Here is a 22,565-nt window from a genome sequence, read left to right as displayed (position 1 = left end):
GTTCTGCATCACTGCCATCCCTTTGGGCTGCAGAAGCCTGGAGAGGATAGGAGGGCTATGGCCCAACTCCCCCTGGCCTGGAGACCCTCCTGCAGAGAGCAGTAAGCAGTTCAGACAGCTGAGAAGAACGGAGCGGTCTCTGGAAGGCAGAGCTTATCCTTCAAAATAATTGCAGGAGTTGTGGGGTTTGGGGAGCAGGGTTCTGTCTGATTGTTTCTGACACTCACCTGGCAGAGTTATTGTATCTGAATGCTGGCAGGGAGCAACCAGGCAGGCTCCTTACACATGATGGATGCTGTTCAGAGCCTCCTCATTACTCTTTCAGCCGATGGCTTCGTTTGTAGCTTGCTTCCCTTGTTGGCTGGCGGGAGGGAGCAGAAGGGGGCTCGCTTCTTCCATGGAAACTCTGAGGTGCAGAGGGCTGATTGCAGAGCCCAGACGGGTGATGTAATGCTGGAAACCTGCTCCTCTCCAGTGACATCACACCAGGGCCCCCAGTGGTGTGGGGGGGACATGGGTGTCTGCTGGGAGCCACAGAGATGCTGAGAGAGGATCCGGGGTGTGGGAGACACTGCAGGACAGCAGATGGACGTGTTGGGAGACTGGGAAAGATTTTCTTCACCTCGAGCATGGGGGGAAAGCCAAATACTCATGCTGTTGGGGAGAAGTTTCCAGCTGAGCTCTGCTGGCAGCATTGCTACACAATATGTAAAAGCGATTACTGAGAGCAGCGAAGAGCCATGGTGTGCCACTGGCCCAAATCAGTGCATGTTTCCCCTTCCCTGCTAATTTGGAAACCTTGTTCTGCGTGGGAGGTCACACCAATTAGTTTTATTTGCATAAGTGAATTTTTGGCACCGAGGCCTGCGGACAGGCAGGCATTCTCTTCCACGTACAAAAAGCCTGCTTTGCATGGCTGCAGCAAATCATTAGAGGAAGTGCAGGCTCAATGGAGCCAAACTGGTGCCCGGAGGAGCAGGGTGATGGGCACTGAGCTCTACAGCGTGCTGCTCAGGCAGGAGCTGGGCTCACATCCTCACTGACCCTCCAGTGCTCAAACTGAGGTTCCATCACAATTTAGGGCTTTGTTGCTATTGTCCTCCCTTTGCAGGACCCTGCTTTCAATCTGTCATTCCCCTAAGGTGCAGAGAAGTGTCCCCTGACTAGGAGCCTCTATTAGTTGACTTTGTGTTCAACCCGTTCCAGGTTAGAACAAATGAAATGTGTTCCTTGCTCATGGTGAGGCCTTCTTATTTTATTTTATTAGTTTTTGAGGCGGTCTGGGCTGCTTGACAGAGCCCAAAGGAAAGTCCTAGCCCACTCCAGACATCCCCGGTGTGCAGGTGTACTGCTTACTTCGACAGAGCTGAGAGAGATTGAATGTATGTATTCACAATAAATATATCACCCTGGGGATGGAGCTGGAAGAGGGTATTCCTAATGAGTTGTGCAGAGTATTGGACACGTGTGACACGCTGCCCAGGGGGGTTGTGGAGTCTCCTTCTCTGGAGATATTCAAGTCCTGCCTGGACACCTACCTGTGTGACCTGGTGTAGGGAACCTGCTTTGGCAGGGGGGTTGGACTCGATGATCTCTAGAGGTCCCTTCCAACCCCTACAATTCTCTGATTCTGTAATTTGTGTACTTGTGTGTATGTGTGTTTTCTCTTCAAGAACATGGAAAAAAGCCTCTCACCGTGGGCTCATTGTTCTCCACATACTGGCCATGGTTCAGGAGGTCAGAACCTGTTTGAACAAACAGTGCTCTGGGCACTGAAGCAAAATGTGCGAGGAGACGAGAGCATTGGTGGTGAATATTACATTTGTGCACTGATCTCTGCTCTGGAATGTCTGCAAACATAGCACGGTTTTCCTGGGGCTTTGATGCCTTGCATAAGCAAATGTATCTGCAAATTATGTTTACCCTTTTCCAGCTTGCTGCTCAGAATGCTGAAATCTGAGCTGTGATGCTCAGCCACTGCGCTGGTCGTGCTGCAGCCACCCCTGGTCTGCAATGGGTTTGTTCAGATTACAGCATTTCTGGGCTCCAAGTCACAACTGCATGCATAGAGGCCAAGGGGTAGCAAAACCCAGGTCCTCTTTTGTGATGAAAAGTGTGGCAGGCACCCAGTTAGCTCTCTTAAGGGAGCTGAGCAGGATGGTGCCTTTAAACACAAGGCTCAGGAATGGTGCATTTGAGGTGGGAGAAGTGTGAGCACGGTGGGCAGGCAGTCCTGACTCCTGGAGGGAGAAAAAGGTGTGCAGATGGGAGGTATTCTGAGTGCACGTTAGCTCTGCTCTCCGTTTTCAGTTCCATACTGAGCAGTGTGGGGCACATTTGCAGAAGTGGTGGGAAGCAGCGACAGGAACCTGAACCTGCACTGAAGTTTCCTTCTCGGGTGGTCCCAGCAGATGTGTCCTGTGCAGCACCCCATCGTTTGGTGTCTGCTGCCTGCCAAGCACTGGAAAATTCTTTCCCAACCAAAATTTGGTGTGAAGTGAAATTCTGAGCGTGTCAGCAGATATCCCCATGGCTAAGCATGTAATCCCACTTACATCCTGAGATAACTTTGGCAGCCAGGTCAATTTTCCCCCATTCCCTTTAATCCATAAAACCTGGATTCTGTTGTTACCTCCTGGGGCAGAAGACATTCCAAGTGCTGATTAAAAGCCTCTGTGTAGACAAAACCTCTTGATCCCAAGCCACCTTGGTGAGGAGAACTGGGATAGAAACTCATGGTGGATCTTGGGGTGCTGATGATGCTGATGGAATGCCCTTCAGCTGAACTGAGGACAGCAGCTCCACTTCTAAGTTAATCTAGCTATGAGAAAAGAAAAATTGGGATGGAAAGCAAAGGGGATGCAGCTTTGGTACCTTGGTGCTCCGAAGACCTCCAGCTGCTGTGGGCTGAGAGCTGGAAGCCCTGAGGGAAGTAAAGAGCCACCCACGGGCAATAGGTCTGAGTCCATACTGGGCAGGATGAGGCTCTGCAGGGTGAACCCTGGGCTTTGGAGCTGCCTGAGTGCTCTCCTGAGATTCCCTGTTGGAGTTTGGGAAGTGTTCAGAGGGAAAAGGGCAGGAAGGAAATCCATGAAGCAGCAGCACAGGGCTGCACCTAGTTGCTCTCACTGCCCTTGTAGCAGAGTTGTGAATTGTTTGAGAGAGCTGCAAAGCATCCTCTCTGTTAGAGGTGTGTTGTCATCACTACGCATGGCTGTGTCTAGATGTTTGCTGGAGGTCTTGGTTTTCTTTCTAGCTTCTTTCTTCTTCATTCTATACCAAGGTGGGAACTCTTCACCACCTCCCTTAGCCCTCTGCTTCCCTTTACATCTCCCTCCTCCATCATCAGTGGGGGATCGAGGACAAAACTTCTGGGATCCACGCCTCCTGAAGTGATACTGCTTATGTGAGGCTGAGCAAGAACTCCGTGACAGCCTCCACTGGGGCTCAGCGTGGCTCCAACGCCGGCATCTCAAACGTGCCACTTCAGCCAGCAACTTCACTTCTTCACCGCCTATTTTCCACCGAGCAAGTCCCCCGTATGCTGTTTGCATCTCCAGCTCTGTGTGGGCGGTGCAGAGAGCAGAAGCTGATCTCGTTCCTCATTTTCCATAGACGAAAGGGAAATAAATCAACGTGAAACCGGAGCCAGGAAACAGCCACGCTCGGCGCAGAGGGGGGAAGGCACAAAAGAGCAACGCCACGATGAGCTGTGCCGCAGCCCGTAATAAGGGGAGAATCTGTTTTTAAGCTATCCCTTATGGTTCACACATATGTCATTGAAGAATAACTTCTGTAGGAAAAAGCTCGCCCCTCGCTCGGTTATTAGTGGATTATTTGATTTGGATGAAGAGGGGAAACTTGGAACGGTGCGATCAGCACTTGGTAACCCGGTGACATCAGGAGGTGAGCTTGGATGGGGGGAATGCAGCACTAAATGGAACAGTAAAGAAAACAGGGAACTTGAGTATGTGGTCAGGCTTGCAAGACCACAAGAAGAAATTTGAAGGCTGGGCAGCCTTTGGCAGCTTTTCCTCTCTCTAATTTGGGTTTATGTGGAGTTTTCAGAGTCTGCACGCTCCACTCAAGGCTGTGTCTCCAAGGAAAACTCTGCTGTTTTCTCGTTTTGCATGAGAAATGGAGCTTGGCTCAAAGTGTTGAGCCCTCAGCTGGGACATGGGGCTGCTCAGGTCGAGCATGGTTGGGAATGACCCCCAAACGATGAAATCTGGGAGGAGAGAGTGGTGATGTGCTCAAGGAGCTGTGCTGGGCAGGGGGAGTAGTGGCTCCATACACCGGGATGTTATTTCAACATTGTTCATTGTTTCATCTTCTCCTCTCAGCTTTATTACCACTAGTTAAGTGCTGGCGGATTGTGATAGACAATGACATCCATTCATTTTGTCCCATTCATTTCTCAGAGGCCTGGGCTGGGTTTTCTTTCTTTTTTTCTTGCTGGACAGTGGAAGGTCAGGCTGACACTATGGAAATGCCTCCCACTATGTGCAAGCTATTGGTTAACAGTTTTCCAGTGGGCCTGAATGCCAGTTTTGTGGGATGATGCCTGTGAGGTTGTCCTGGCAGCAGTGACCAACCTCCCATGGGCACCTCCAGTGCTGTGGGCAAGGCTGTGGAGGGCAGCTGGGCTCCTGCAAGCAGTAGCTGCAAGGCAGCCCATCGCCTTGTTGCATGCTCCCCCTGGTTCATCCTTACGTGGAAATTTCTTACCTTGACCCACTGGAATCCCATTGCTGAGTGCATCCTGCTTTACCCTGCATACCCATCGAAGCCATCTTCAAAGGTGATTATTAAAATAAATGTTTTGAAGGATCTCATTTGCTGCTTGCAAGTGTTCAGCAGCGTAATCTGTCTTGATGCTTCATCGGGGGAGCAGAACTGTGCCGTGGGAATAGCTCTGAGCCAAACTGAGTCCTATTTGAAAGCTGTTGGAAGGCTCTGCTTGCAGGACTGGCACTGTCTGCTTATCCATACCCATTATTTTGCAGGCGGTTTGACACCGTCGATAACTTTAAAAACAAATGTTTGAATTCTGCGTGGAGATCTGATAGAATGGTATCTTGTGGTTTTGAATAATCGATCGCTAGGAAGTCACTCTGTGCTCGTGGTGTTGGTATTGTAAAGAGGCAGTAGTTATGCTTATTAAAAAGAATAGCTGGGAACTCAGCAGTTCAATTTGTGGGCAGATTGTAAAGAATTCCTTTAGAAGTTATCCTACAGATTTATGCTATTTCTGGCTAAATGTTCATAATCTGCAAGGGGAAAGAAACACCAACAAAAAGCCCTGCAGTGGCTCTGCTGTAAAGGTTGTGTCTGGGCTAGAAGCACGGAGCAACAGCAGAGCACACAGTGATTGTAGGGCCTCTATTTTTAGGGAGCAGAGGTATAATTTGTCTGCGTGGACTATGACACGATTACTTCAAGGCAGAGATCACAGTGTGGCAAACTGCTGTGTGGTCATACGGGGGAAAAAAAAAAAGCAAAACTCCATCGTTTTTGATCTTGATGTGTTTGTTGGAGAGCCAGGAACAACAGCACATCCATCAGCAGATGGATGCTGCTGTCTGAGGGAAGGACTCAGCTGAGGTCACCTGGTGGCAGTGCCATCCTGAACGTGGCCAGCACTGCATGGTGTCAGCCCCTTGGGCTCTGCTCTTCCACCAGGAGCTGCCTTGCTGAGACCTGGTTTTTCCTCTGCTCTTCTTGGCTTTGGAAAACTGGAGAGAAAGGGGTGTCTGCTATGTATAGGCAGAAATGCAATAACTGCTCATTTTGTGGTGCTTCAGCTTTTCTTTTTCCAGTTGCTGTTGTAATTGGGAACCTCAGAGATGCATTGAGATCAGTCTGGCTGGCATTCGTTTTAATTTGCCTTGTGGTCACTTGCAGCTTCTCCTATGGCAGGAACATTAAAGAGATGCCTTGTCCTATAATTGATCAGATGTGAACCTGCTGTAAAGCCTCCTCTCAGACAGTGAACCTGTACCGTGCCTTTCTTTTACCTGGCTGCCTGTTTCCATGATGTTTATAGGAATTTAATTAGCTTGAGCCTTTTTCCTCTGTCAAATGTGATTGAAATCAGCATCGAGGTGCAATAGTTATTGAGGCAGACAGACACACCTGTAGCTGCACAGATCACACATGGCTTGCTTTCAGGGTAAACCAGCCAAAAATAAAAAATAAAAATGAATTGCTGTCCTAATGAATTCATTAGAGGGGAATGCTTCCTCATGTGTTAGAGTCTGAACCTTCGGATTAAATAACTCACTGTGGTTTCTGGTGTACACAGTGGAGACGGGGATTTGGTTGCTGGAGGTGTAATTGCAGCAGTGGCCAGAAGGTTGGGTTGGTCCTTCAGTGAAGGTGTTTTTCCCCCCAGGTTCCACGAGGGATGTGCCCCTTTAGGTAGGAGCCCTGTCAGAACACAGCTGGATTTGCTCTAGCTTCTTGTTTTGGCAGAAACAGATCAGGTCTGCCGAGGATCTCCACTAGGTCTGACCTTAGTGCCCCTCCATCCCTTTAAGATGGCATGTGTGTGCCAAGTCCTAGCTGGATTTTACCTGGCCAACAACTCAGAAATAACCCAGAGGGTGATTTATTTCTTCCATTCCTGCCTGGTTTAGTAGTGTGGTCTGAATGGGTCACCCTGCGAGATTTCCATCCCACAGCTACAAGAACATCTCGGGGCTTTGGTGGCTCAGCCCCAGCAAACCAAGGGGCTCTGACTGCTGTCCTGTTCTCTCTTCTTGGGAAGGTGTCCCTTCAGGATGGAGGTTTTCAAGGACAAATGGAAAGAGGTGGGGGAAATAGATGGAGTTCTTCATCCCCCAGCCCCAAAGGGCTGTGGCATTGAGGCTGTTGGCTTCTTGTGCTGCTGGAGGCTACAGAGAGCAGGTTTTGCATCTTGGCTTTGCGTCCTGTAGCAAGGAGTGGGCTCTGCTCTGCAGGGAATGCCCAGGACCTGTGGTAGGAGCTGTGATTGGAGTGGAAGTACTATGGAAAAGTCTCAGGTTCTGCAGTCATGAGACCATGTGCTAAAATGTCTGTGTGCTTGTTCAAATGAGAAATGCACCTTCAGCCCTGTGGCCTCCCGCTGATGCCTTGAGGTTTATCAGCAAGGAAGAGACATACGTAGAGGACCACCTGATCGTATGCATGTACATGCAGATATGAAGCATCTAGTGTGGATAACCTAACCTGCAGCTGCTGCTTTAGGGAGAAAATATTTACTTCAATGTGATGAAATTTGAACTAGAAGTCACGCAGTTTAATAAAAACGTGTGGTTTGGATTCCTTGTTCTTCCCATGTGTTTCTAATCTGCTGCAGGGTTCAGACATCTGCCCAGAATGTATGATTTACAAAAAAAAAAGAAAAAGAAAAAGAAAAGAGTCTGAAAATGCTCATTTTGCAAATGTAAAGACCAACTTTACAGCAAGAAGAGATGATATTTGGGAGTAGTACGCTGCCTCGAGCAGGATGGAGAGATGTTGGGACTGTCGGGGGGTTTCTTTGCTTTTTCTTTCTTTCTTTACTTTTAAAACTCCAAACTGTGCGCTGTTCTTTTTCCCCCTCTTTGAAATAGCCACAGAAACCTCTCGTATTATTTTTGCCTGCGTTACCACAGCGCTTGGCCGAGCTGTGAAGGAGGAGTGAATATAAAGCAGCCTTTTGTAAGATGGGTCTCTCTCCATCCTTCCTTCCAGGCTGGGCTGTGCTGTGTGAGCTGTGCTGTCTGATGGCAGCTCCCTTGCCTTGTCCCTGACTGACTGTTTCACGCCTGAAAATCCAAGCAGATAAGATTGTGGTTTGTTTAAAAAGCCATAAAATGTATAAAAATAGCTAACGGAGCTGGGCACGATGGCCGGTGATTTAAGGATATCTCTCTTTCTGAGTGTTCCAGCAGTCTTTTGTGTTTGCCTAATAGTTTTTGGAAGTCAGCTTGGCTGCCTTTTGCTTTCCTGCCGTCCCTGCTGCTTGGAGGCTGCTTTGCCCTGCCCGCACCTTCCGATCCCAACCGGAGTTACGGTGTTTGTGCTCACTCAATGGAGAGGAACGCAGACACGTCGCCCACGGGAGGCAGCAGTTTTAAGGGGAGGAGGGTTTCTGGAGAGCTTGAAGTGGAAGGGAAAAATCAAAGCATGCAAATACTCCATCCCAAAGGGCTGTGGTGTGTGGCGGTGATGCTGGTGGTGATGCCAGCGCAGTCTGAGCGGCTGATGCAGGCAGCTGTAGGGCGTGAGAATAACCAGGAGTCGTTTCTCATCGCCTCTTCCCCTGGGTGGGTCCAGCTCCCTCATGCAATTAGCCCTAATCGTTATTATTAGGAGTAGCTGTCGGCTCAGCGACGCAGCCGCTGTCTGGCGGCTCACAGCCCCAGACATGAGTCAAGGAAAACTGGCCCCAACCCCACTACGTGCGTGGGACAGCCGCTGCCTGACCCGGGATGCTCCCGCAGGAGCTCAGCTTTTAACCACAGTCCACTTTCTGGTGTGCTGGCCGTGTCCACCTTCAGGTCTTTGGGTTTTATTAACCCCCAGCTTTGTTTTTCCTTTTTGCTGGGGGAAGTGCCTCTCGTGCAGCCCAGCTTTGCAGGACCATCCAGGGGCTTTTCCATCTTGGAAACAAAACCACCGAGGAGCCCCAAGGAAACAAAGCAGCCTTGCAGTAAACACACGGTGGGTTTGATGCTTTTTGTGCTTCTGCCAGCACCACCTGCTCTCCAAACTGCCTCTTCCTTGAGACAGAGAGAAAAACAATCCTTACATCCACTAAATTCCTGGATTTTAGTGAAATGGCAGGTAGGTGTTCTGCTTTAGCTGTCTTCTTCCACCCAGTTGGTGAGTTCTTGTTCTCCAAGGTCTCGGTGTCGGCTTTAAGCCAGGATGGACATGGGTGCATGGTGCACACGTAGGGCTCTGTCTGAGCACTACAGCCCCCATCACAGTCCGTTAGGCTCAGGGTTGTGTGAGGTTATGTACAATTGTCCATAAGCATAAAACAGCTCTGGAGCTGATCAGGACCTTAAAGCTAGTGATTAGATGGCCCCTCTGAAAGGACAAGGGTTTCAATTAGGCTCCGTGCCGGGGCTGGCATGGGAATGGCTGTTTGAGCATGGCTGGGTTTTTTCATCTTCTCCCTTTTTCTTTGTGGTATTGACAGTCCACACATGAGATGCGATAAGGGCGAGACATGAGTGCTGTGAATGGGCTTGGGGGTAGGGATGTGGGACTGGGAAAGGAAAAGGGGCTCTGGGCTGCCAGGGTTTGGTGAGGATTCCATGGAAAGTCTTTGGAAGAAATTGGGGATGATTAATGGTTATGACAAACTCAGGCATTTGGAGTGGCAAGAAAATCTTTCATCCATTACAAATAGGAAAGTCTCTGGAATAGCGGATGAGCCTGTTGCCTGTAAAGCACTGTTGTATAAATAATCCATACTGCTGATTAATGCTGTGTATATTGTCTTTGGGAATTAGCTGTGTTATCACTTAAGTGAAAATGGACTTTGGCATGAGCTCTGGCTCTGTATTTGCTTCGGCCACTGCTGCAGGTGCTCGGCACTGTGCCTGGGGCTGTGGCCGCTGCCCGAGGAGCACTTACATGAGCGTGGGATGTTGTTGACGTTAGGAGGCCACTAGAACTGAGGCTGGTGCAGAAAAATAGTGTCAGCTTGGAAATCAACCTTGTATGAACGTCTCCTGCTCCGTTAACGACTTGGGTCCTTGACTGCTGTTTGGGTATTGGCAGTGACGGCTTCTTCAGGGGAGCTCTCCAGAATTAGCAAAGCCATCTGGCTTCTTCTCTCATTTGAGAGACTTGCTTGTCCTCCTCTTCCACTAAGGAGCCGTTGCTAAGCAGCTTGTAATTCATATTGCGATGTTACACTGCAACGTGTCAGAACGGCCGCCGTGTTGCGCGGTGAGAGCACACAAGAAATGCAATCCCCTTGCTCTGAAAATCCCTGCTCATAAGAAACAGCCACACCGTGGAGCATCCAGAGGTTGGATGGAGGAAGGACAGCGTGGCGTTGCCAGCCTTCGTGGCAGGGAAGGGGCTGCACAGTGGGATGCCGTGACCATGCCTGCTGTTCCTGTGGAGCACATCTGCACGTGATGGGAGACTGGGCTCCTCCCTGGCCTTAGAAGATAGGAAATTACTAAGAAGGTTAATTGCCTTGGAGCTACGGGACTCATTTCTTGTTGCTGTGGAGGAGCAGGGAGGTGCAGAGGCTGTTCAAATAGTTTTCCTCAGTCGCTAAGTTCAGTGTCAGAAATTCTATTGGCTTAGCTTTGATTTGGGCATGGAGAGCTGGGCTGGGTGCACTGCAGTCCCTCCTCTGCCAGGAAGAGATACAGTGCAGGAGGGAAACCATCGTCAGACCTTGAGAAGAGTTTTTGCTTGAAGCCATATTTGTATTTAGAGAGACATCTGTCCGTCTGTCCCCCCCGCCCCCTTTTTTTTTTTTTTGCAAGATTTTTTTCTTTATTTTTTCTAAAAAGAGCTCAGAAGAAACTCCCACCTGAGTGCCAGAAGCCAGGAGGGAGCCGTTCTTGTGGTGACCTGAGCCCAGGAGGGGAAATAGCAGAGGTCTCCCAGCAAAAGCTCCTATCTGCTCCTGCAGCCTCCCTTGCACAGGACAGGGAAAGCAAACATCGGTGTTGCCTTTATCCCAACCACCAAGTATTTGCAGCTGACCCACGGCTGCGTGTGAGATGAACCCTTCCCTTCTTTATTTTTATTTTTTATTCTTTTTTCGAGACGGATCTCCAACTATCAGCTTTCAATTCCGTACTACAACATGTTTGGAAGCCCGAAGGATGCCCGCTGGGTGCCAGTCACTCCTCCTGGTCCAGTGAGGGCAGTTCAGGATGTAGGTCGGGGTGTGACCCCATTGCTGCCATCTGGCTTCTCCTCTGTAGAGCTGTGTTTAAGGGACAGATCCTTGGGCAATGCCAATACACCGTGTCCTTAGCAGCGAGCCTTCATCCTTGGGCAAGTGCTGATGGCAGCTTCTATCAAGCGGAACATCTGGGGCTGGCAGCTTGTCTCAGAGACAGGGATTAGGTTTGTTGGAAAGTCGCTGGTGGCTGGGATCTCAATGCTTTCATCACAGAGCCATGTTGAACTTCTGCCATTCTTAATCCGGCTGGCTGGCTCTGTGTTTATGAAACCAGTGAGTTTGTCATAGTAAAAACTCAGCAACATCCCAATTGCTTCTAATAATAAAGAATTCACCTATTTATTTATTAATATTGCAGCAGTGGCTATCCGAGTTAGATGTGGGAGCTTAAAAAGGCTCATCAAGCAGTAATTATTCTTAGAGATGCACAGTGTCATTAAGGTGCCCGTGGCAATGCACTGAAATAACAATTAGTGAGTTGCAGCGGGAGCCCTGAAGAAGCCCAGCGCTTCTGGAGCTGCTGCCAATGCCAGATGAAATCACCACGCTGATCCTCGCCAGCTGTTTGTTTTGTTGAACCACAGCAATTTCTCCAAGTTACTGAAGTTGATGTCATTGGAAGCGATGTGACATTTTTGCACATGTATAGAATAAGTGTTAAAAAATGCTCCAGAAGAGCTTTTCCAGTCTTGTCTGGGAGCTGGCTGGGGAGCTGAGTTCAACTGCCTTGATGGAACTTAATCCATAAAGCAAGTGAGTCATCGGGCACCAATGGCTTTACCATAAATGTCAAACAGTTTCTTACTGGTCGTGACAGTTAGCACTTACATCTGTTTTGTGGAGCAAAAAAAAAAAAAAGAAGACTTCACAACTCTGAATCCTTTTCATCAGCACGCTGTCCTGCCTCTTCCCCTTTGCAGGAAGTTGTAGGAATAAAGGTCAGCATTTGATTTATTTGCCTTTTGAAACACTGCTTCTTCGGGTGGGTGAAATATCAGTTCTTTTCAGAGAAAAAAAAGAATTGATTTATCTGTGCAACACGTGACCAAGAGATGCAGGCGTTGGGCTGCAGCACCGGGAGGGCTTCTTGAAAGCCCTCTGTGCCCCGTGTGACCCAGGTGTCCACAGTTCCCTCACTGTCTGCATGGGGCTGGAGGTTGGACCAGCTTGGATACCCCTTTATTTGAAGCTAGGTCTTCAAAACCTCTCTGGTTTTGGCTTCTAAAGTCTTTGAGCCACCGAGGGAGAGTGCTCCCCCTCTTGCAAAGGCCTTGTGGAAAATCTGTGGCTGCTGCATGAGTGTGGAATGGGGGGAGGTTAGCTTTAACTTGGTGGCATCTTCGTTATCGTTGCTCGTCCTGAAAAAAGCAGATGCTGAAGTAGAACGGAGAGAGGTCTGGCTGTTCTGTGTAACCACAGCAGTGGAGTGAGCACTTCGTTGTGCAGAGGAGCAGAGCTGGGGCTGGGGGCAGCTCTTTCTTGGTGATATTTATTAGTGGAAACACACTTGAGAGGACACACAAGCGGCAAACCTCCCAGCACAGCTTGCTCTAGTTAAGGTCAGCTTTCTAAATCAAAGAAACGAGGATCTTGACAGCAGAGCTTTGTGCATCTTTTGTGAAGTTCAGATAGTGGGGCTTTTATTAGGGGCTAAATTAGCCCATTTTATTGTTTTGCACTGAGAGATGAGGTCAGTTGATTGGGAATTTTGCTAACAAGTTTTCACTCCTGCCTACTTTTTATGAATGTTAACACGGGGTGTCCACTAGAGCTGTGCACTTGCTGTTAATGAATCAAAGATGAATGGTCCAGCGGCCCTTGAGCTCTCCTCCTTCCCCTGCCCCTGAGCTGCTTGACCCATGTCAGTGCACTTGAGCTCAGTTGCTCCCTGGGGCTCTCATTCCTCCAAAATTTGGTGCCCTGCTTTTCCTTCTGGTTTTGCATGCTTGCATGCTGCTGCTGGAACAAGAGAAGGATGAACTTTGCTGGGCAGGGTGATTGATTGGGTTTGAAAAGGAAATGGGAAAATAGGAGGCACGTTGAGTGATGCTCATGGAGTGCTCTGAGGCAGCTCGTGCTTTCTCCTGGCACCCTTTGTGTGCTGGATTTATTCAGGTGCATGCTGACTTTCTTAAACCCTCAGCCCAGAGGTAGCAGAAAGCTTCAGTTGTTTTCCTCCCCCTCTCACTATGCCAGCATCATCCCCTGGTGCCTTGTGCTGAGTGGGCGTGGGGTTTCTCCTGAGCTTGAGCCCAGAGGTTCTGGGATTTGCAGTGATGTCCTTCCATGTGCTCGGAAGAGCTGCGCTGCCTCGAACAAGAGGATGCTCAGCTCCCATTCTGCTGCTGGAAGCAGAGTGTGATTGAGACAAGATTTTGTCCCACATGAAGCTCAGGAGCTGCTGTCAGCTGAGTCTAAAAGTGAACCCAGCTATAGCAAATTCTCTGCTCTTAACCTTTTGCACCATGTTTAGCCAACATGCCTTTCTTTGCTTTATCATCTGTTCCTCAAGAAAAAACAGCTTTAGTTCTGGTCTCTGATAGGATGCAGTCTATCAGTTCTCCTTGAGGTGTAAATCCCACCTTATCAGGAAAGAAAGCTTTCAGCCTTCCTTCCCTGCCTCTCGGAGACAAAGACCAACTCTGCTGTTGTGACTGTTTTATTTCAACTTCTTCTAACAGCATCAGACACTCCACATAACCTCGTGGAAACTGGGAAGCTTGAAGCTCCTGGCCAAGAAGGGCATCAATGTCTTCACGTGGGTGTCAGTGGGGGGCAGAGGTGGCTGGGCTGTTGTGCTCTCACATATCAGCTGGAGGGTTATTCTCATCAGGAGCTTCAAGCGAGTTGTCATGGCCAGGCTGGGCATCTTGCAGCAGTGGGAAGCCTGGGAGCTGCCCTTGGCATTGGGATTACTTGGTGCAGATAATCCCACAGCCCAGCAGGTGGTGGAGAGCTGTGAGACAATAATTTGGCTTTATTTATTTGATCTTTTTGTCTGTTTTTTTTTCCCAACGCTGCGTCCCGTTTTCTGTTAATTTTCTAGAGGTTATTCACAAAAAGCAGTGGGCTGAATTTTGGGGTAACATGGATGTTCAGAGGGCAGTCCCTCATGGAGTGGGTCACGTGTGCATGCATGGCATTGAGCCTGACCTCTTATTTCAAAAATATCCTTTGGTTTTTCACTGGGCTCCAAGACATTCTGGCCATGCTCTGGTCCCAGCTCCTGGTTCCTGTTAGGTATCCAAGAAGCTGTGCTGTAATGCTCCTTCTTTTTCCCCATGATGCCTTAACAATATTTTTCTGTCATTAAAGAAGACGTTTTCCCCTAACTAAACCATGGGCTGTAAAAATCCAAGCGGGAAAATCTTTTCTTATGCAACTGTCTGCTGCAAATAAACTGCTTTTCGGCGCTGTCGTTAAACTCCAGCTTTGACTTCCCTCCCTGCAGGGTGACATCCAGCAGCTGCTGATTGTGGCCGACCCCCGTGCAGCCCACGACTACTGTGAGCACTACAGCCCCGACTGCGACACCGCCGTCCCCGACTCTCCGCAGTCCCAGGACCCCAACCAGGATGAATACGTGAGTAGGAGCTCGTGGCTGCAGGGGGGGATGCTCTGGGGCAGCAGTTTTGGGCTCCATGCTGTGGTTGCAAAGCTTAGCTTGCTTGTTTCCTTTGGAAGGGACCCTTAAAGGCCATGTGGTCCCATTCCCTGCACTGAACAGAGGCACTCACAGCTCCACCAGGTGCTCAAAGCCCCTCCAGCCTGACCTTGGCTGTCTGCAGGGATGGGCACCACCACCCCTCTGGGCATCCTGCATCAGTGCTGCACTACCCTCCCTCCTCGTATCCGTTCCTCCTCCTGTTCCACTTTTCCTGTAAATCATTTGTAAGGCAGTGGCCAAAGCAGAGGTTGTTTTTAGGATCCTGCAGTCCTGCTCTCCTACCCCCAGGGCTTTCCCTTCTCATCTGTGCTCTTCCAGAGAAAGCAGTGCAGGTTTGCTTAAAGACTTGCAGGGGACAGAGCCTGAGCTGATGGAAGCGCTGACCTTCCCAGGCAAGCCAAACCCCATCCAAACCATGCACCTGTTTCTAAATTCCAATTTTAGCTGGTAAACATGAAAACAGATTTAGCACTTCTTTTTTTCACTGCTACTCCTTTGAAACAACAGGTGTCAAAGGCAGGAGGAGCATTTATTTTTTTTTGCCCGTGCGTTTGCCATTTGGATCTCCTCTTGGCAGAAATGGTCCCAGCTGATCTGTAATGATTTCTCCTGTATAAGCTGCTGGCCTGTGCTAGGCAGATTTGCCTACAGTCGGAGCTAATTTTCTTTACTAAAAGAAAAGGGGAAAAAAGGAAAAGAGGTGCCTCCTTTTTTCTGCTGCTCAATTGGAAATGTCTGAGTGGGGCTGATTTCCAGAAGACCGTCATCTGAATTTGACACATTTAGAAGAGTTCTCAGGCTCAGCTCATAGCAATTAGAGTGTCTGGCACCCTCAGGCACTTCTCAGTGTTTTGGCTGCTGCTGCTGCCCAGTTTGCAGCAATGCAGTGCACTCTGCCTTGATCTCAGCTGCTCCTCACTGATCTGCAGTGCCACTGCTGGGCTCTGGCTCAGGCACCATGGGATTTGTGTTAAGAAGCCACTTTGGTGAGCAGAGCGAGCCTTGCAGCAGTGCAGCCCATGGAGGTTGTAAGCATGCTGCCTGAGCTGCTGGAGAAATAATAAATATGGAAAATAGGCTTGCTGGTGTGATCAGAATGCATGGTAGTAGGAAAAGAAGGCTCTTCTTCTGGAGCCAGCAGTGCAACAAGGGCTGGCTTGTCTCAAGGCTGTGTTGCTCCATGTAAGAATAACTCATCCTTGTGTCTGCTGCCAGCCAGAGTGATGGGCTGGCGGGGAGATTGGCCGTGCCCAGCTGTAACCAAACGTTTGGGTTGTGTTTCATTTTGAAGAATGACTGACGCCTTGTGGAAAACTCCGAAAGTATCTGGGCTTCTGCCTGCAGGTCGTGGGCAGATAGGAAATCACAGGCGTGCTATTAGGAGAGAGAAGAGCAGCCTGGCTATGATGCATGTTCCCCTCTGCAGATCTGAGATGTGACCCAGGAGGGCTCATCAGTCACATATTTAAAAACAACACAACTCTCACACTGCTGGCGTGAAAGAAGCCTACAGAGGGCTGGTGGGCATGCGCTGGGTGCCACCAGCTGATGTTCTGCTGCTTGTGTTCTCTCTGCAGTATACCGATGGGGAGGGAGAAGGGGACACCTACTACTACGAGTACCCCTACTACGAAGACGTTGATGAAGCTGTAAAGCCTGAAGCACCCACCACCAAACCAGCCCCCCCCGGAGTGGCTGCTGGAGAGAGACCTGAAACCAAGCAGGTATCCACGTAGGGTCCTGGTTGATAAATGGCACCTTCACAGAGCGGTGAACCGGGGAGTGGAGGGCGATGTGGAACATCTGCTGTGGTTTTGTGGCATTTTTCGGATGTACTTGTTGTATCTTTCTGTGCTAGGACTATCCTGACCCCACGCCGTCCCCCGAAGCAGGGAACCCCAGCCAGAGGACCAAAGGGGCTGCAGCTGTGGATGACCCCCTGGTGGATGAGTACAACTACGAAACCATCAACGAGGAGTACTTCACACCTCTGCCCTATGAGGATATCAACTACAATGAAGAAGTAGACCCCCAGGGAGGGCTCACTGAAAATGCAGTGGAAGCGGAGCTCCCCACGAGTACCGTCGTCACCTACAATGAGACTGATGTAATTTGATGAATCCCTTTTGCTTTGTTGTTATATATATATACTGAATATTATTTCTGGTATATCTTAGCCCTGAGTGAAGGAGGTGTGATGATCCGTATGGTAAATCTGTTGGCACCAGGAAGTGTTAGGGTGTGGGATATTTTCCTTTTCTCATTCTTTACTGAATAGCATCTTCACATTTTCAGATTAAGTTTTATATAAAAGCCACATGACTTCAGCACTAGGACAAACCCCTAAATTTGAACTCTTCCATTTGTCCACAAAGGCCCTCTGTCTTGTTGCAGATCTGACAGTGGGATCAGCCCGGATCTCACTGCTGATACTCTTTGGAGCGATTGCATTTTAAGTTTCCCACATTTAATGTCACCATGTCACACTTGGGACTGTTCTGCCCTTTAGACTTGCCCAGTTTTTGCTTTTATTGGTCTCATCCTCCAATGAGACTGAAATAAATTGTCACACAGCTGTGTTGTATAGCTTGCCAGGCAAGGAAATAGCGTTATAGTTGATGAGACAACTTCTTTGTTACCCAGGAGCATCAGCACGCGGAGCTGATTGCAGGATGAGGTTTCCTGGGGTGGGATTTGGCAGTGCTCTGTGGCTGTTCCTCGAGCAGAGCAGAAGTGAACGATGGGACCATGAAACTTGAGGCTTGCTGGGAGGTGTCAGAGAGTGGCAAAAGAGACAGTGAAAGCTGGCCAAGATCATTGGAGCTGGGCCTGAAAGCATGAATTAAAAGGTGCTGGGGAAAGTGTCCAAGGAAGAGCTGAGCAGCTGGGGGGGAGGGTGAGCCCAGAAAACTGAGATGGAGCTGTGGGGAGATGCTCAGGGGGAAAGAGAAGAGCTCCAGCAGATGGATGGATGGACCAAGCACCAGCCTGAGGGAACCCAAGGATGGGAAATGTTTCTGTTTCCTGACGTGGAGCCAGAAATCTTTGGCCAATCTTGAGCTTTCTAATAGGGAGGAATTAAAGATTGTTTAGGGTGATCCTGAAAAATTTTGAAGTGGAAATAAGAGGCTTAAGGGCCTCTTTAATTGTTAGGAAGATCAAATAGAAGAGGAGGAAGTTCAGGTAGGGAAATGCAGGGCAAAGCTTTCCTGTGTGAAAAGTCAGCATCTCACAGAGCATCCCGAGGCTGCCCACCTCCAGCAGCTCCCAGTCTGTGCCATGGGACTGTTCAGGGTGGGAGCCTGCTGCAGTTCATCCATTGGCTCCATTGAATCCTGCAGTGATGAGCAGAGGGGGACACAATTTGCCTGGCTGTGGGAGGTTCCTGTGCACCGAGAGCTGATGCAGTGTGACAGAGCCCTGAAAGGTGCACACAGCTGAGGGGATGTGGGGTGCAGGTTTACACTGCAGAGTGGGAGCTGGGGGCCCCAGCTGCTGCCATGAACTCTTGGGGAAGGTGAATCCTTTCGTCCAGCAGCAGAGCAAGCTGGGCAGCGTGAATGTGAGGATGTCAGTCACTGCTGAGTTGACCTGTCTGTATTTTGGGCAGACTGTAACTCCCGTGGTTGGAATTCTAAGGGACTTGTTCTTACAGGAGGCCGGAGGAGAGGTTTTGGAGGCAGGCTTAGTCTGTTAGCTCTCCTGGGCTTGGGTTTCCTTACAGCTAATGGCTCTGTGATAAATGCCAGTGGAGCAATGCTGAGATTTAGTAGGCAGCAATACTCCTATGAACACAAGGAGCTGGGGACAGATCTATTCTGATCATCGCCTGCTATTCATCAAGCAGTTTGCTTTGCTTGTCCAAGTGCATATAGCAGAGGCTTCTGAGCTGCACGGCTTTCTCAAAAGGGAAGGCTGAAAGATTATTTAAATGAGGCTGTTATCAACGATGGAGTATCACAGTATTTTTCACAATGATTTTTTTAACCTCCTGTTCTCTTTTTGCACCGTGTTCTGAGTTCAGCTTGCTTTTGTTGTGCTTTCTCTTTCCGAAGCACCTGAAGATCTCAGCACAGAACGCTTTCCTTCTGCGCTGCAGCACATTATCTCTTCCCAAGCAAATTGATTTGGGGATATCAAAACATCAAAAAGAGGCATTTCTGATGTTCAAGAAATGCGCTTTGAGGAAGCTTGCCATGTTATCTCCAAAAGCTTTGTAGAGAGATGAACAAGCTTTAAGGTTTCGAAGTGCAAACGTAGATAAAAGAGCTTTAAGGATAGCAGAGGTGTGACCGCCCCCTGATCCGTTTGCATGGTACAAAGGAAAACTAATGCAGAGTTTTCCAAGCTTTCTGATCAGGAGCCACCACCAAGTTGTCTGGAGAATAATAGTTTGGAATCACAAAGCTGCAAACTGAGTCAGAAAACGGATCTGTATCGTGATGTGCTACCAACTGCTTGTTTCAGGAGCACTTAAGGTCTACGTATCAGATATGTTGATGTCTGGTTAAATGCCAACCACCAACTTTTGGCCTTATCCAAACTCTGGGTTAAGAATCACAGCTAGAAGACTTCTTGGGAAACACTGGCAAAGAAATCTACTTTTGAGGCTCTCTGCCTCGTCCCGTGAATGGACGATTCACTGTTGCTATAATCAGACATTACCACTGCCACTTGGGAAATGGTTTAGCAAGGAAAGGGGGAGAAAGGCGGGTTGTTGGGAACTGTTTTGTAGCAGGACCATGGAATTCTGTGATGCCTTTTTGGGTTTTGCTTCTGTCCCCACCTTTTCAGTGCTCTGATTCAGGGAAATATGAGATGGGATGACGTGTTCTGAGTTCTCCCTGCTGTTTAAAGGATGAAAGTGGGCAAGATAGGAACTATGCTGCTTTCTAATTAAGCTACCTCTTTAAATCCTTCTGCATACAGATGCTCGTGCTCGTGGGTTCTGAGCAGTTCTGGCGCAGAAACAAGGTCTGCAAATGATGGTGGCATTTAAGTGATTCTGAATTCATAGCAGTGAAGAGATAATTTCTCTGGGAAGCACTGGAAGTAATTCAATTTATGGACCATTTTGTTCATTAACAAGACGGGAAGGAAACAAAATGATTATCAGCACATCTCCTTCCGTATAGTGCTCTTCCAGCTGAAGGATGCTGGAAGAGAAATGCCTGCACTGAGGGCAAGGAGATGGATGTAAGCAAGGAAATTCTGATCCACGTCTGGTGTCCTTGTTTGTGTACCGTGGTATCTGTTGCTGTGAAGATGCAGACAGGCTTTAGGGATTAATGCATCAGGTTTGTAAAATCTGCTCCTGCTCTTTGGAGAAGCAGAGTGGACTTGGATCACAGACAAAACAAACAGGAGGGTTTTGTATAAGCAAACTTGATTTTTTTTCCACATTTCCTCCTGTAATTAATTTCTCCTAATGACACATTGCCTTTTTGACTTGGATTTCAAGAATGGGATGGGGGTTAATTTTTTTTTTATTTTTTTATTTTTTTGTGCTTGATAATCCAGTGTCTCCAACACTCATGCTGTGAGAGGCGAGCAGGAAAATTCAGTTCCACATTTCTTAAAGCCTCTGACGTTTGTGGGGATGTCCCGACACAAACCTCTGCTTTGTTTGCCTTGCTCAGACCATTGCACTTCGCACTGTTATTCAGTGGTTAGGGGGATAGCTGCTGGGGGAGGCCAGAATTGCACAAAGATCCTCCCATTCTTCTTGCCTGCCATTGTGGAAGACTTTTGGAGGTCGCTGGAGACCTTAACACTTCAGAATTTAACTTTTCTTACGCTTTCCATTGGCAGCAGTTAGCATGATGCTGCTTCCCTCCCCAAACCTCCAGTCTCCCCCTGGGCTTTCAGCATGCACATCCTGCAGAGATCTGCAGCCTGACACGTTGCTGCTCTCGCTTCCAGGCTGCTCAAGGAGGAGATGACCTGGATAAAGACTTCACCGAGGAAACAATAAAAGAATACGATGGGAATTACTACTATTATGACAGGACAGTGTCCCCCGACATCGGGCCCGGGATGCCTGCCAACCAGGACACCATCTACGAAGGGGTAAGGGAGTTTTTTATCCATCAAATGCCCGCTTCTGAAACAGTTTACTTCTCCCACAACTTGAGATGAGCAATGCAAAAAGATCCCATCCCACTTGGGTTCGTCCACCCGAGAGGCAATGTTGGCCTCGTCCCCGTGCTCGGGGTGGGTGGTGATGCTCCACTTGTGCTGTGCACAGATGTTGTGATGTTGTCTCCAGCTCCTGCTCAGGGCTGTCGGTGCAGGCAGTACACTCTGACCATTTTTCTTTGTTCTGTTCCATGCTGCAGATTGGAGGCCCTCGGGGTGAGAAGGGGCAGAAAGGGGAGCCTGCCATTATTGAGCCGGTAAGGACAACCTCTCTGCATTTTTTATGGTGTGGTGTTCTCAATGGTACAGCTGGGTGGAATATTTCCCATGAAAAGAATTACTTGGTCCATTTTAATATAAAATACTGTAATTATTTCTTTTTAAGATGCTTCACAAAGTAGCTTAAATTAGGAAGGAAGTGCTAAATTTCCCGTGACATCTCATTTGCTCTAGTGCGACCTCAGACTATCTGAAACTGAAGTGGTTGGCGGAGGCCATTCCCCAGCTCTGCAGGGGTTTTGCAGACCCTACAGTGCTGCTCCTGCAGCCTGGGGCCATTCTGCTCCCTGACCCAAACCCTCAGCTCGGGGATGGCTTACATGGTGCAGCCAGTGGGTTCAAACAAAGGGCTCTCAGTGCACAGCTTGCTCCTTTACCTGCTCCTGGGTCCCAGCAGCTTCCAGAGAGAAGCCTGTTCTTGTCCCAGGGGGGAACATCAATGCTTTCCTTCTTTACAGTTCCACCCCAGCCCATTCCTGGGGTTGTTTTTCTTTCTAAGGAATGGTTATAAACTGTGCAATCTACAGAAAAGGTGGGGGGCCCAGCGGAGCATCCCATAGGTGCAGATGGAGATGGGGACTCTTCAGTGCTGCTCATGTGCCCTTAGCAGGACAAGGCACTGTTGGCCCACATCTGTATGTCCGTGTCTGCATCCCCGCTGGGTTGCTCCTGGGCCGGGAGCAGAGCTTGGCAGTGCTGTGCTTACTCCAGTGGCCGCGTCTCCAAATTAACCCAATTTCTTTTGGCAGAGAGCCCACGTGGTGCCCAGCGAAGTGGTGTTACTTCCCATTGCCCATGGTCCATTCTATTTTTCTTCCATTTCTTCTTCTTTTTCATTGTCAAGTTGGCAGAGAGAGGGAGGAGCTGGGGGCAGCAGTGGAGCTTCACAGGCCTCCACCACTGCCCTAGGAAAGCATTTCCGACCCTTCCTTCCCTCCTTCCTTTCTGGGTTCTGCTTTCCCTCTGCAAACAAAGGCAAGGAGTGAATGCTTTGCTGAACCACGAGGAAAGCAGCTTCAGCAGCCCACCCTGGGCCGGAACCGATCAGAAATGCTACAAGGCGAACAAAATAATAGTTAAGTTTAATCATCCAGAAAGAATTTGGCCGCCTTTGCTATTTCAAAACACTGGAGCATGTATAGCTTTTGCCAGAGAGTAAACAAGACCAAATGCTGTCTTGTTCCTCTCTGTTCGGTTCCTCTTTAGCGGAGAGAAATTCGCATTTGCTGCGCTCTTTATCTGGTTTTTGATCGGAGCTGTAGCAGAGGGGGGAAATAAAAACCAAAGGTGGAAGGCGGGTTCTGCTGAATTCTCTCATCTTTGCCTTCAAGCTGCCTGTCCTTCAATCCTTGCTCTGTGCTGACGCTCGCTGGAAGCAGCAGGGCAGCACAGGCTGCTCGGGGACGTGGCCGGGATGCAGGGACCCCCGTGTCCCCATGGCCCAGCTGTGGGGGTGACAGGCTGCTTTTCTCTGCTTTGAGGGGGGTGGACTCAGATGCTCGCAGCTGCCTTTGAGAGGGTTTGATCAGCCTTTGCACAGCACTTCGGTGCACTGCAGCTGGTTTT

The 22,565-nt window shown here is 49.1% G+C and overlaps 1 protein-coding gene across 2 annotated transcripts in view; it reads left to right on the top strand.

Annotated features, from left to right (window-relative positions):
- COL5A1 (collagen type V alpha 1 chain) overlaps positions 1 to 22,565 on the top strand; it is a 122,990-nt gene that overhangs the window by 40,254 nt on the left and 60,171 nt on the right. For both annotated transcript variants that reach the window (XM_065737251.1, XM_065737250.1), the window contains exons 5-9: positions 14,367 to 14,498; positions 16,160 to 16,306; positions 16,441 to 16,689; positions 20,505 to 20,651; positions 20,921 to 20,977. In XM_065737251.1, the coding sequence (XP_065593323.1) occupies positions 14,367 to 14,498; positions 16,160 to 16,306; positions 16,441 to 16,689; positions 20,505 to 20,651; positions 20,921 to 20,977 (732 nt within the window). The remainder of the gene's footprint in view (positions 1 to 14,366; positions 14,499 to 16,159; positions 16,307 to 16,440; positions 16,690 to 20,504; positions 20,652 to 20,920; positions 20,978 to 22,565) is intronic.

Source organism: Cyrtonyx montezumae, unplaced genomic scaffold, assembly GCF_038088225.1.
Source record: "Cyrtonyx montezumae isolate F1298 unplaced genomic scaffold, pur_monq_1.0 scaffold_20, whole genome shotgun sequence".
Classification (NCBI taxonomy): domain Eukaryota; kingdom Metazoa; phylum Chordata; class Aves; order Galliformes; family Odontophoridae; genus Cyrtonyx; species Cyrtonyx montezumae.
The sequence above is the reverse complement of the archived record's forward strand: the minus strand, read 5'-3'. Positions and strand labels throughout refer to the sequence as shown.